Source organism: Cyanistes caeruleus, chromosome Z, assembly GCF_971803275.1.
Source record: "Cyanistes caeruleus chromosome Z, bCyaCae1.hap1.1, whole genome shotgun sequence".
Taxonomy (NCBI): Eukaryota; Metazoa; Chordata; class Aves; order Passeriformes; family Paridae; genus Cyanistes; species Cyanistes caeruleus.
This window is the reverse complement of record NC_141732.1, coordinates 64218421-64232525: the sequence shown is the minus strand read 5'-3', so window position 1 is coordinate 64232525 and position 14105 is coordinate 64218421. Positions and strand designations below refer to the sequence as shown.

General features: G+C 40.9%; 2 protein-coding genes across 4 annotated transcripts in view; one reads left to right on the top strand and one right to left on the bottom strand.

The window, feature by feature from the left end:
• Window positions 1–4826, top strand: part of MTREX (Mtr4 exosome RNA helicase) — a 44396-nt gene extending 39570 nt beyond the window's left edge. Inside the window, exons 26-28 of one of the 2 annotated variants that reach the window (XR_015280072.1) lie at window positions 1691–1835; window positions 2757–2861; window positions 3171–4826. Coding sequence is in view for 1 of the 2 variants with exons in the window: in XM_023944569.2 (XP_023800337.1) it covers window positions 2757–2861; window positions 3171–3223 (158 nt within the window). In the remaining variant the exon portion in view is untranslated. The remainder of the gene's footprint in view (window positions 1–1690; window positions 1836–2756; window positions 2862–3170) is intronic. The other variant, XM_023944569.2, reaches the window with a different exon arrangement.
• PLPP1 (phospholipid phosphatase 1) overlaps window positions 3009–14105 on the bottom strand; it is a 61412-nt gene continuing 50315 nt past the window's right edge. For both annotated transcript variants that reach the window (XM_086866964.1, XM_086866965.1), the window contains exons 5-6: window positions 5796–5972; window positions 3009–3739 (exon numbers count right to left, since the gene is read on the bottom strand). In XM_086866964.1, the coding sequence (XP_086723090.1) occupies window positions 3614–3739; window positions 5796–5972 (303 nt within the window). In that variant the 3' untranslated portion in view covers window positions 3009–3613. The remainder of the gene's footprint in view (window positions 3740–5795; window positions 5973–14105) is intronic.

Here is a 14105-nt window from a genome sequence, read left to right as displayed (position 1 = left end):
GCCTAGATATAATATGTCAAGTGGATTAATTTGGTTCCTAAAATTGGACTACTAGAAACTGCCCCTTGAGGAAGAATACTTCGTTTTCACTTTTTAAAAGTATGATGATTTACAGCCCTGGTATTTTGTAAAAACAAACCATGCAAAGGGTTGTCAAGAATGAAAAGATCAAACCAGAATGAAAAACCAGCCTGTTGGAAGTTGTGAAGAATAGGATGGATGCACCCATCTTAGAAGTCTTCCTTTTTGAAGTTATTACTGTCACTGCTGTCTCTCTCAAATGCTGTTTTCTTCTTTGGAAAGGTTTATAGATTCCTTTATAACAAGGGAATTCTTGCACATAATATGTGCATGTATTCCAATGCACAGACCCAAGAACTTCCTAAAGAAAGTTGCTTTTGAGCAACACAAATCCTGGCAGTCTTTGCTTCTGCAGTATCTGAGCCTTCCATTTGCTGTGGAAGCACCCTGAGTATGTGGAACACTAAAGCAGCTGGCTTGTTTAACATTGACACTTGAATGTTCAGAATACACTGGGCAGTAACATTTTCCATTTACCATATTTGTACTAAGACAGTCAGCTTTATTCTACTCAATAGTGCCAGCTCCCTCAAAATTAGATCTTAGTGGCCTAAGGTAGGTCAGCTCTTTCAACAGGGGTCAATGCATGATTCTTCCCTTGACTTTCAGTACGCTGGTTTTTTGTGCTTTATCCAAAAGGAATGGAATCCTTCAGGCATCCATTGTTGGCTATGTGTACCTTATATGGATTGTGGTGTTCCTAAATCCCAGAGTAGTTTACCTTGGTTATCCAAGTAACTAGTGATTTCAAAGAAAATTGGAATACAAAATAAGCCTGAGTGTTCCAAGAATAAGTGTGTTTGCCAAAAAGTGGAGTAGCATTGATTTGCTAATGAGAATACCCTGTCTTTAAGCTGAAATGTGTGTATTGGGAAGAAATAAAAATAAGAGCAGCTTTTTAAAGCTGTTAGGAAAGAACACTAAACTGAGTTAAGTATTGTATCTGTTAACTGCAGATCAACTCCTGCTTTATGGAAGTATAAACAATATTAATAGTAATTAATTTAAAAATCGCAGTTTTATTTTTCTTGCACAAAAAACTGTGTCTGCAACAAGCCCAGCTACGCTGCCTGTAAAGGAGTACTCCCTGGAATGGCTGTCGGGGTCGGCCTTGTATATGGAGACGAGCAGGATCTTTGACAGCTGAGCCAGGGCCTGCCACAGTGCAGCACAGCCGTGCTCGGGGCAGCTGCCCACAGGTCACTTGTGTTGGTGTGTGCTCTGTGCTCAACAGGCTATGTGTGGGTTTTTCCATCTCATGTCATTGCAACAGGTTTTACAGACCACTGCTCTTATACAAACGGTTCTCACTATAGAAACTGACATGGCCTAGTGAGGCCCTATGAACGCTTTTTAGAAGAGAAGCATTACTTTATCATGTCTCTCTTTCCCAAAAGCTTTGAGCAATGCTCTTTTCATACTGATTTTTTTTTTCACATATTATGCCTTAAGGGGGTAATATAAAGGTTGTATAAACCAAACCCCCTTCAGTGAGCAGGGACATAAACCCCTAAATTTGGTTGCTCAGAGCCCCATCCAACCTGACCTTGAATGTTTCCATGTATTGAAAGGTCACAATAAGGTCTCCCTGGAGCCTTCTCTTCTCTAGGCTGAACAACCCCAACTCTCTCAGCCTGTCCTCAAAGGAGACCTGTTCCATCTCTGATCATCTTGGTGGCCCTCCTCTGGACTCGCTCCAACAGGTCCATGTCCTTCCTGTGCTGGGGACCCCAGAGCTGGACGCAGCACTGCAGGTGGGGTCTCATGAGAGCAGAGGGGCAGAATCACCTCTCTTGCCCTGCTGGCCACACTGCTTTGGATGTAATTGGCTTTCTGGGGTGCAGGTGCACGTTGATAGGTCATATAGAGCCTGTCATCCAGCAGCACCCCCAAGTCCCTCTCAGCAGGGCTGCTCTCAAGCCCTTCATCCCGTATTTACCCAGTAACAAGTTATTTTGCCTACAGTAATTTTGACTGTCGGAGATGCTGCTGGAGGAAATGACCAATTAGGATACTGTTCGCTTGTGGCCAGAAGAGCAGAAGCATTTAGGGTTGTTTTGTGAAATTTGTCACAGTGACTTGGGCTGAGCTGTGAGAAAAGTTCAAAGAGGAGATAAATGCATAATAAGTCAAAAGTGGGTGTTGGGTTGCAGTGCAGGAGCTGTGGCAATGTGCTTTTGTGCATTATTGTAACCATGCATGGACTAGCAGAATGGGCCATGGACTCTTGAGTGGCACAGGAGCAGTAAGATAGATCACTTACTGTTTTACTGCCTTTGCCAACTAAAGAACTAAGGCTTATAAAAATATTCCAAAACAAACCTGAGCTAGTTTGGGAAGCAGCAAAGTTGTGAATCTCCTAATGCTCTGTGGTTTTTGAGGAAGTCTTAACAAGTACTTGAAAGAAAAAAATTGGTTAGGAATTACTCAACAGCCCAGAAGGTAGTGTGATTAGATATTAGTTAGAGACTGTAAAGACAATAGAAAGGACAAGCATTTGGAAACAGCTTCAAGGAAACGCTTCACAGAGAAATTTACTGTGCAAACAGAAACTAAGTTTAAGACATTTGGCTTCTAGATAAATTGAACAGGGTTGTAGAAGGAACTATTACTTAGTATAATTCAGGACCAGTTACATGATGTGGCACAAAGTTTTCCCTTGCTCTTTCATACAGGTAGCATAATTCGGTGCATGAGGCGTCTAGAAGAACTGCTTCGGCAGATGTGCCAGGCTGCAAAAGCCATTGGGAACACAGAACTGGAAAATAAGTTTGCAGAGGGTATGTATTTCATGGTACATGAAGCAATTTTAGAAGAAAAAATGGCGGGGAAAAGGGCTGCACAGGTAGTGAGGGATGAAGGTAAATAGTTTTGTAATGTGAACTTCTCATGTTGACTTCATAGTAAACGGCACCATTGCTGCTATCTTTCTGGATAACATCTTTATTACAAAGTTTGACTTAAAGGTTGGCTAAAAATGGATGTACAATGACTTCCATTTAATACTTGTGATATGCTTACAACTGTACTTTAAACAGTGTTTGTGTCAGTTAAGAATCTTAGATTATTTTTCTTTTCCTTCTTATTAGGGATTACAAAAATCAAGAGAGATATTGTGTTTGCTGCAAGCCTTTATCTGTAACAGCAGATGTCTTCCAGAACTATACTGACATGATGGAACAAATTCATCAGTGTCACATGTGGCTTCCATATCAAGTAATTCCTTTTAACGGTGTTTACTTAAACCACAGTTGATTCAACAAGGCATGTACAAATAGCAGTGTATGTAATATAACTTGTTACAGTTTTCAATAAAAATTTACAATTGTAATAGCTTTCTTTTTAAGCAAAAGCTTGAACCAACAGAAATTTAAAGTTTAGATGTACAATAACTGTGATAGATGTCACTATATACAGGTACGGTGAGCATCCAAGAGCAGCAGCAGTCCCTTAAAGGTGATTACTTATATTACAGAGTTAGACTTGTGAAATTGTTTTCTTTCAGAGCAATGTAGGTGATATAGGTCATTCTTCATGGTTGATGATTGCTGCCAAAGTGATTTCCATTTGTTGGAGTCTCATGTAGGGTTGTATGGGAATCTTCTTTTGGTTGAAATGTACATCCTCTCACTTTGAAGAAGTCTGACACATATACAACCTAAGTGAACAAATTAGTGTTAATCAGTTAAATTAGTCCTGCACTCATAAGTCTTTGAAACAAGGGCACTGCAGCAGGTAAATTTTATTATCAAAACCAACAAAAAGCTTAATCAGTTTAAAACATTAAAAATGGCAGGGAAGTCTTGTACAAAATTCAGACAACTGTTTTTTCAATTGCTTTTTCAGCTTGCCATTGACCATTTAGCCACTGATGGTTTAAGCCAAATTCAAGGCTTGTGCTAACTGACTGCTGACTGCCTTACCAGGCACTGCTTCATTACAAGCCATAGTTCGAACAGCTCTAAACGAAGGAGCAAAATGTGCTTTTTGAGTACTCACAATGCAAGTTTAGTTTAATTTTTTTCTGTAATTTAGGTAAAACAGAACAGGAGAGGTGGTGCTTTGGCTGGACCCAGCCGCTGTAAGGCCAGCTCTATCTATATAGTCCTTTCCTGCAGTCCTTTAAACATACCACCTTACTTCTTCACAGCTAGGGGACATCTCCCTCACAACAAGATAGGTGGTTGATTCAATACTGCAGCATGCTGTCTTCCACTGTGCATTTCACCAAGTCCCATCACAGATGTGCTGGGCACAGTGCTGCATGGAGTGCAATAAATGAGAAGCCTCTCACAATCCCTTCCCTTCCTATATTGTGTCTTCCCCTCCCACTGCAACCCTAAGAACTGCGGAACACTGTCCATGGCAGAAGAAACAATCTTCCACCACACTGGCAGCTGGCTGATGATCCAACACACTGCTTTAGCCACAGACCAGGGGAGTTTCAGCTTCCACTTAATGCCTGATTCCTCAGTTCAATTTACTGATCCATTTGCAGTTGCTACACCACTGTACTCAAACCTCTGTTTGCTGTTTTTGAAGAGGAATTCATCAGTTCTTTCAGATAAGAGGCTGGGGGTGGTGTTGGTGCTAGTGTATATTTTTAAAAATAATTTCCTGAACTTTCAACTCTACTCACTGTAATACTACTTTCTATTCTTTCTTGTATTACAAAGAACCTTCTGATTCATCTAACATCATTGACTAAACTGGTTTTCCTAATAAAAGTGTCCTCACCTCTTTGATCTCTGATGTTTCTTACTCTCTGAACTACTTTTCTTCGAAAGAGGGATTGAACAAAAATGAGTGGTAGGATTATGTCCGCATGTAGCCATTTAGTAACAGCTAATGCAGCCTATATGATTTCCCCAGAGCTGCTCCAAAATTTGTTTTGGTTATTGATTGCAACTACTCTACAGGTTTGTCTTGAGCCATAGCCTTCTGACCTGAGAAAGCTGACAAAGCATTTATTTTGGAGGTGGTTCTCTCCAGCTAAGCCTCAGTTCTTGATAACTGAATCCTTCAGTATGGCCTCCGTTTGCTCCCATTGATCCAGAAGTCCTGATCTATCCCTTCCCGTGGATGAATTAGCCATGGCACTCTGGTGCCACTAGTACAACTATTGTCACTGAGTCAACTGGGCCTGCTGTGACAAGTTTAGCCAAGTGTCTGTTTCCTGGCATAGCTTTATATACTCATCAGTATAGCTAAGCTTCACAGGTCCCTCATTGGGAACACATTTTTAGTTGCAGGAATGCACACAAGAAGTAGTGAAGAGTTTTAGTTTCCCATCAGACTGAAAAAACACACTGTAAGGTAGCAAAGGCAGACACTTTGATATTCTTATTTTTTAAGGCCTATTGCCCTAATCTTAATTTATACAGAGTTCTCTGCCATTGTACTTGAGATTTGGAATTTGGCTAGAAGCAAAAAGTATTATTTAACTAATAATTAACTGGTTTGCAGTTACCATTTCCATCTTAGTTATTTGAAAAGCTCTTGAGCAGAGACAATTCCATACTGTCCAATGGCTAAAACTACCACTTAATTCATTGGGCCAGAGCCTACCTCACTCCTCAAAGTACTATTGCTACACCCAATTCGAGGAGTTGCTTCCCTGCTTCAGGAATTTTTGAAGCATTAGAAATACAGGTTTGAAGTGCTGTTCATAAAAGCAGCATTCACTCATACCCACCCCCTCAGGAATTACTTACAATGAGCACAGCTACCACTGCACCCTGGATAAGTCCTGTTAAAACATCACTCCAGTGATGCTTGTAGTCAGAAACACGTGAGAGACCCACATAGATAGATGCAGCAATGAGACCAAATTGTATGGTAGGACGTACAAGCCTTGCCCAGTCTCCTTTCATTCTTGCCTGAAGATAAAGCTGAAAGAAAAATAAAAAGAAGTTACAAAATGCAGAAAGCACAGAAGCAGTAAAATTGTGTTGGGTCTTATCAAAGATTTGATTGAAATTTTATTGAGATAATCACAGCTGTTCTAGGTGCTATAGCTATACTGCTAAGACTGCCAAGGCAGAGTTTGATCATTTTGGACTCTATATATGACACTATCATATTGTTCCATTTGTACCAATATGTCAAATGAGTATTTTCACACTAAAGGTAGGTCCTGGTAATAGTAGAGCCACTTAAGGCTTAAAAAGATCCCAGTGGAAGTCAAACCAGTATTCTACTCCTGCATGAACTACGGGTAAGCCTTACACAAAATAGTTTACATTTACTATAGATAGAGCTGACAGGTTTTTTAACTACATTCTCAATTCCAGTCACCTTTAGTATTAACAACTTCCAGCATAGCATTGCAGCTGTAGCTAAACGTCAGAACTAATTTGATGTAATGATTGCATTTCCTGGCTGTCACTGGTGTATTTCACTGAGCTCTGTTTCTTACCCTTTTCAGCTGCATATTAACCATGCTACCACACTGGTGGGTATTTGAAGTTCCTGTGGCTTTTTCCTCCCCTCAGGCTTGCTTTTGTTGTGTACATCTATGTTTTTGATGTATTATCTCTGTTTCGCAGATATTACTTTCTCATCTAATATACTCCAAGACCCTGCGTTTGTTTCTTCTTCTTTCTGTCTAGGATCTGACTGTCTACACCTGTCTAGCTCTCTAGTTTCTCTGAACACACTCTGTAAACGTAATTTATTCTGAAACTTAATCATGCCACCAAAAAAGCACCATAGTTACTGCATTCACAGAGAAAACAATACATTTGGAAATTATACTTAGTATTTTAAGTGTATCTTCTCAGAGACACCTAGAAACTTCAGGTCAAGAACAAAACCTTAGCTGACAACTTTGAGAAATGTAGAAACCAAGACACAGGCACCAGGCATAAAGGCAGTACACCAAACTCTTGGTAAAACCCTCCACTGCCAACTTCAAAAGCCATATGGCTAACTCTGAGAAAGTAGTACATTTACAATGTAAATATAGGCACAGAGAAGACCCTGTAGATGCAGAGGTGATACTTTCCAAAGTTAAACATTTGGGGAATGTTTCTCAGAGTAAATTACATCATAATTTTGGCATGCTGACATTTTCAGCTATAAATGGAGCATCAAAAACATCAACGCTATCCATAAACAGTTTTCTTTAATAGCGAGGTCAGAATCAAGACTCTGAAGAAGCCTAAACCAAAAAATATTTTTTCCCCTTCAAATTAGTGGGCACTGCATATTTCTGCAGGCCTCAAATTCACCACTAGGGAAAATACACTTTAGCCACTTCAAGAATTACCTGTCACACAAAGTTCTTTTAACAAAAGGTGTCTTAATGGACTTCGTGTGATACTACTTCTGGGTTTACCGACAGAAGACCAGAACACTACAAAGTGCCCATTGGAGCAGAGGAAGGTCCAAGGAGCATATTCGGGTAGCCTGAAGAGTTGGCTAATGATTTGATAATGTCTGTTCTTTGCTCTTTCCCTATTCCTACTGAATTTTCCTGAAGGCAGTCAAAATACCTTGCTGCAATGAAGTTTTTTCCATATAAACATCTTTGGAAATTGAAAAAGGGTGTACAGTCATAGTAGGAAAATAAAAGGGTTATGCAACCGTTTTGCAGATATGTGCAAAAACAGGTTTACTTACGAACACAAGAAGAAAATGGGGCAAGGTATGCAAATGCCAACTTGCAAAAATGCCAGCCCAGTGCACTGAACGATCTATAAAGCAGTCTTTGTCCTTATGCAGCATGTATTCAAATTCTTTCTGCTTGACAAAGCATTAGACAAGAAATTTGGATTTGATACCTATGTGAAAGCTTGATTTTTGTACTATGAGAGTAATATACCTTCATAGAGAAGATCTGGAGCTGTTCTATCAGCTGCAGAGCACAGCAGTTGGCTATAGCCTTCACAGATTCTAGACGATTCTTCACACTATCAGCTCCTGTATCTGTACAGGAAATGGCCAAAGACCCTCTTGCACCTTCTACTAGCGAATACATTTACATTGTTCTAAAACGAGGTGTGAGAAGGGTGAGAAATGATACCACAGATAAGTGTTAGGCTGATAGATTACTGCTGTGTTTAATTTCAGAAATAGCAGCTGTCATTCTGGTTTTGCATTTTTGGGGGGTTTTTTGGGGTTTTTTTTTGGTTGGTTTTTTTTGAAGTTGAAAGTAATTGCTTATTAACCAGCTGCTACAACAGCAGATGCCATGTTATTTTTAAGCAGGTAGCTTCAAACTGACACTACTTTTAATAGGCTCAGAGTTGTGCTCCCATGCTGTTGGGTGTTGGGTGTCCTTCCTTTTGTTCCTTCTCACCTGTGGAATTTTTTTGCCCATTAGCTGTGGGGAAACCTGATTGATGGTACTAGCTGAGTGCTTGAGAAACACAGGGCATTTGGCTGGGCCCGGCGGGGAGGACGGGGGCAGCTGGAGACTGGCTGGTTTTCTTGGGCTGGAGAGGAGACACTCTCTCAGAGCTGTTGTGGCTGGGAGAAGGGAATTTGTCATCACCCAGACGGAGCTGCTGCTGCTTCTTCTTTCTTGTCTGTGTGCCTCACACCCCCTGTCCTGCTGGGACGTGTGGCAGTGCCAGCCACCACTGCGGAGCTGCTGATACACCTCAGCCACCAGCCCAGGATCTCTGCTCATCCCTCTGCTGATCCACCTCAGCCACCAGCCCAGGATCTCTGCTCATCCCTCTGCTGATCCACCTCAGCCACCAGCCCAGGATCTCTGCTCATCCCTGCTGTTCCAGCCGAGTGCTCCTCAGAGCCCTGCAGGAGCACCAGCACTGCCCACCCGAGGGGGTTGTGAAACAAAGCCTCTCCTCCATCCCTTCCCATCTCGGCCAAGAAGGCTCTCACAGGGTCCCTGGTTCTGTTTTCTTGTTAATGCTGTAGTTATTGTTTTGTGTGTTATACACACTAGTAAAGAACTGTTATTCCTATCCCCAGATCTCTGCCTGAGAGCCCCTTGATTTCAAAATTATACTAGTTTGGAGGGAGGGGGTTTACATTTTCATTCCAAGGGAGGCTCCTGCCCTCCCTACCAGACACCTGTCTTCCAAACCAAGATGCCTGCCAAGCTTCTTGCCATTACTGTGACTTGCTCTTAGAAAGACAACAGCAGCATGTCTGGCTGCAACAGGCCATCAGGTCCACAAAGGAAAATAAAGCAGCCGTGGAGAGGAGGAGCTTTTGCTGATGATTCATTAAATGTACATCAAGGTTAATACTGGAAGTATTCCCAACTCACTTTATATAGTATTAGCCCCTATGTAGCATTAAATGCACAATGCAGAGTTGTCTTAGCCCAATGCTGCATTAACTCTTGCTACTACTTTGACCCTGTTGACTAACAGGGTGCAATGGCTTCATGCTGTTTACAGAGCCTCCTCCTTCAAGGCATACCTGAGGTGCCTTTGCTCCTCTTTGAAGTCAGTTACAGGATAGCATTAGAGAAAACAGAAGCAAATCCCTGTCTCCCCACCCAGACCTCTTTTTTAGAAAGGAATAAGTTTTCCTTGATTAATACTACTGAAATCCCTCCAGCATTTCACATATTGCTGAGATCAAATTTGTGAGCCTACCAACACAGCAGGAGCATCCCAAACTGCTTTAGTGACCTGCTCCTTGTCAGCATTCTGGCCATGCCAGCCTCCCTCCATACTGTTCTGAGCACTCTCATCCTTCAGCAGTTGTCATTTAGCTATGTTCTGTTGCTCTCCACTCCCCCATCCTGCTGTTTCTTGTGTTTGCTTCGTTCATTCCTTTTAAAAGTGCAAAGAGATTTCACAAGACTTCTTCTTAATGGGATTAAATAATTTCCAGGGATTTTTCCCTACTAGTTTACTCCATAATGAAAATATGTCCTCTATGCCACACACATCCTGAACACAAATTTCTTCTAAATCTATGGTCTAGTACTTCATTTCTAAAAATACACATAGCAATGAAGAGAAACTGACAGCTACTTTGTGGCTTCTTGCAAAAAGCCACAGACATGAATGGAAGGGTCTTTGCAACTGGAGAATTATTTGCTACTCCACATTTCTAGCATGGCTTTTGAGTGTTCGCTCTTTCACCAGAGCAGTATTAATTTACATAAACACATGCCTACCTAATTTGGAAGTACAGTGACTTGTTTCCAAGATGGACTTCTGGAGGTGCAACCATGTGGCTTCACAAGGAAATTTCCTGACAGCTTACATTACTTCTCTACTTTAGGTGCACAAAATTCTTTTAAATCCACCAAAACCTACTCAGTTCACCAACCAAGATCACATTTCAGATATTTAGCTTCAATAATTGACATTCCTTGGTTATTTTTTATTCAATACATTCTCCTATTTTTTCTAAAACTCAATTATACAGAAATTCTGTGCTGCAAAATAATTTTGCCTATTAAGTTATGGGAAATCCTCCTGCACTTTTTCAAGAATGGAAGTCAAAAGGAAGAAATCTGGAGAGGGGAGTGATTGTGGTGGTCCCCTACCAAGTAATAATACTACTTGTATCAATTGGTCTGTTATGATACTTTTCAAAAATGGATTTTCTCCTGATACCAAAAGGCCCAGTAATTGCATTTCCTACAGGTGTCCTGTCCTAAAGAACAGAAGCAAGGCACACCTTCCCTTTAGAGAGATACCTATTTTCATGCTTATTTTTGTCTCTCCAACTCCAACAGTCTCACAGCATCATTAATTTAAGAGCAGAACAGTGAGAAAACAGTTTCCAAAAGAGAAAATTCCCCTGTGACACAGAGAAATAAGAACACTTCTCACTTTGTCCAAGCACAAGTAGTAAGACTCTGGAGATGAAACAAAGCTGCAGAAAGTCAGTTCTCATTAAATAAATCTGTACTTTGAGAGACCTTAGTAGCTGATACAAGTTTTTGAAGGGAGCAAGTAAATGGCATTTACTTTACTTAGCTTAGCATTTGCTATTAGTCATGTCTTACTTTGGTTTACGATATGACAGTAAGGAAGAGCCCAATGGCATTAGTGTTCTAGGAGGCACAAAGTACTGCTGTGGTTATAGTTAGTATTTGGATCCATTATTGGCTACCGTTAGGAAGGCTCATATTTCAAAGCAAGTCTGCTGACTCAAAAAGTCCCAAGAGCCGCAAACCATAGGGATTCTTCCCAAACCAAGAAGCTCTGATTTAGGAATGCTTAAGCACACTCAAGTACTTGTTTTGTACACAAGTATGTGGTTTGCTTTGGGATTTCAGAGGTGGAAGGAGTAGATATGGAGCTACTGTGTATAGGTGGTTTTGTTAATGAGGCAGGGGTGGTGGGAAGGGAAAGCACAGGAGGCACCAGTGTTTTGAAATCTTCAGAAAAACAGCCTTTGCATAACTAATAAGAAAAGATGAGGCAAAGTTTTTCAGGAGGCCTGGGATTAGGCATTAACAGCTGAGAATCCAGGCGCATTTGTAAAACAGGAAAATTCCATTTCTTCAGATTTCCCCCAAGGACATCCTAACAGGAGACAACACCCCCTCTCCTAAGACTGTGAAGTCTTCCATTAGGAAGCCGGGCAGAAGCATGGAGTGCCAAAGTAATTATTCACTCTCCAACTCCATCAGTAAATACACACTGTTGCCTTTCCCTGAGGAGAAGGCAGTGCAGTAATAACAGTACTACACACTTGCACAGGACACCGTTTGCATCCAAGCATCTTAAGAGAATGGACAAGCTGAGATATTCAGGCTAGATTATTGCAAAATGCTATAAAGCAACCAAAACCAAACATTTAGACAGGTACACAGAGAATTCATCTGCCATCCCTGTTCTGGTCCTGCTCAGCAATCCAGACACCTCCTCCTTGCTCAGACCTGGCAACAGCAGAGAGAAAGGCTCCCTTCAGAGATTTTCAAAGCTTTCTCCTACATCTGTAATATTTGCAGAATAGCTCTTCCATTTCAGCTTGTTATGGGAAACTTAAGAGATGCCTTCCTATAAAGGCTAGTTTGTATAAATGCTGTTGCTCAAATAGCTTTGTATAACAGTTATTCATCATATTTCAGCTAGCACAAACTCTGGAATTCAAGAAAACATTAGAAATCCAGCAAACAATTTAAAAATTGCAGTTCTGAGCGCAAAACAGCCACAAGATGTGCTGAAAAATAACTTGTCAAACATAATCATACATTAATGCAAGTATTACATAGAAGTGAAACGGCTTATTTTGTACCTGGAAGCACTGTATCTATGAATAAACACAGAGCCATAGGCATCAGCCAACAAGATTGCCTGCAAACCAGAAATATGGATAATGTCTCTCCCATGTACTTCTAAACACAGCAGGCTCACATCCACACAGAAAACTGTATTATAAAAGGAATACAGAGCTGTAGAAGAATTCATGAGTCACTCATGAGCCAGGCTTCTCAAAAAAAAAAAAGAAAAAATTTAAAAGAATAAAAAGAAAGCAACTTAGACTTTGATGCCTGTCAATACATTCTGCCTTTTTAATGAGACCAGCTCCTTTTCATAACTACATATTTCTGATCCCTGGTAAATCTGCATTATTATGTATCCTTTAGTTTTATTTTGATTGGGAAGAAAATAAAGAAGCAATAGTTCAGAATTAGTTCTTCACCTTCCAGTGAGGGAAAAGGATACAGGTCTGCAGCGGCTTCAGTGCGGGGGTATGTCTGAGCTGCTTTTCAAAGGGATGGTATGTCCCTACTACTCTGACCATATCCGTCTCCCCTGTGTCAGGTCTGATGTTTGAACAGTCCTACAGGGAACTGATCTATTGGAGAGCTGAACTAGGCGGGGAAAATGACTGAACTATGGAGAAAAGGCAGAGTACGTACCAGTTTGGGCTCTTTAAGATACCGTTGTCAAAGGCAACTAATGTGCAAGAGCTGCCTCCTAAGCAGTGGGTATGAAGTCCTGTTACTAGTAACAGCTCAGCTTTCGATTCAGTATCAAAACTATAATCAACCTGTTCTAAACAAAGCCTACTTGTCCAGTGGGCAATATTTTTTGGGGGGTTTAATCCTCCAGCTTCAACTTGGCTGTACATTGCCAAAATAATTTCACACTGACATAATCTTAACATACAGCAGGATAAACAGTAACATTTTATTCCGTTGCAAATCAGAATACACCTTTTTTCTGATAGAAAAAAAAAAAAACCCTGATGCTAGTATTTTAAGCTTTATGAGAAGAACTAAAGCACTGCAGTGTATTGCTTTCGGGTCAGTCCTAAAGGAGCCAGTTCACAATACAGGCAGCACTACTGATGGCCCTAACTTCCAAGCAAACCACGGAGAAATCAGTTTTCTTTGTTTGCTTACCATAAAAAGTCTAAATAACAATATTCAAGGAATACTAGGAGCACCTACAGGTATAAGCACAAGTGCTTCCACACTTGAGCCTTGCAGCATGACCAGTTACCCTTTATTTTTCCATCTGCTGAAAGTAAGATACCTGATACTACACACAGCTACAGCCAAAGCATTTTCAGTAGCATGTGTCTTTTCACTTGTTTTAGAAGACTAGTCTTCAAAAGCTTTCATGTGGGCAGGAACACAATAAAGACAGTTTTGTAGCTCTAGTCAATATCATTTGGGAAAGTGAAGAAATAAGTGCTGTGCAAACAGACATACCTAAAATACTGTGTTAAAGGTTCTTGTTTGAGTACTATTTCACTCAACCTCCAATCCCAACAAACAATTAAAATCACAGTTTGAGAGCAGAGGTTGACCAGCAGATTTGGGAGCCAAAAGTACCAAAAGCAGCCTAAAGCCTGCTTTCATGTGTGTTTATCCTATGATCTCTGCAAAAGAAGGCTGTCAATCCCGGCCACTGAAACACCAGTTGCCCTCCTGTTCTCATCTGTAATTCCATGCGTCCTTGGATACATAAAATGTTCCAAATGACTCGTAGGAGACCCACTCAAGTTACATCGTGCAAGATTCATCATCCCTTTTTGTCCGAAGTCTAAACAGCACAAACACGCTGCCACCCCCAGAATAGCAGTGACTCTTGGCTGGGTTTGTGCAGCCTTATTCTTTATCCTGG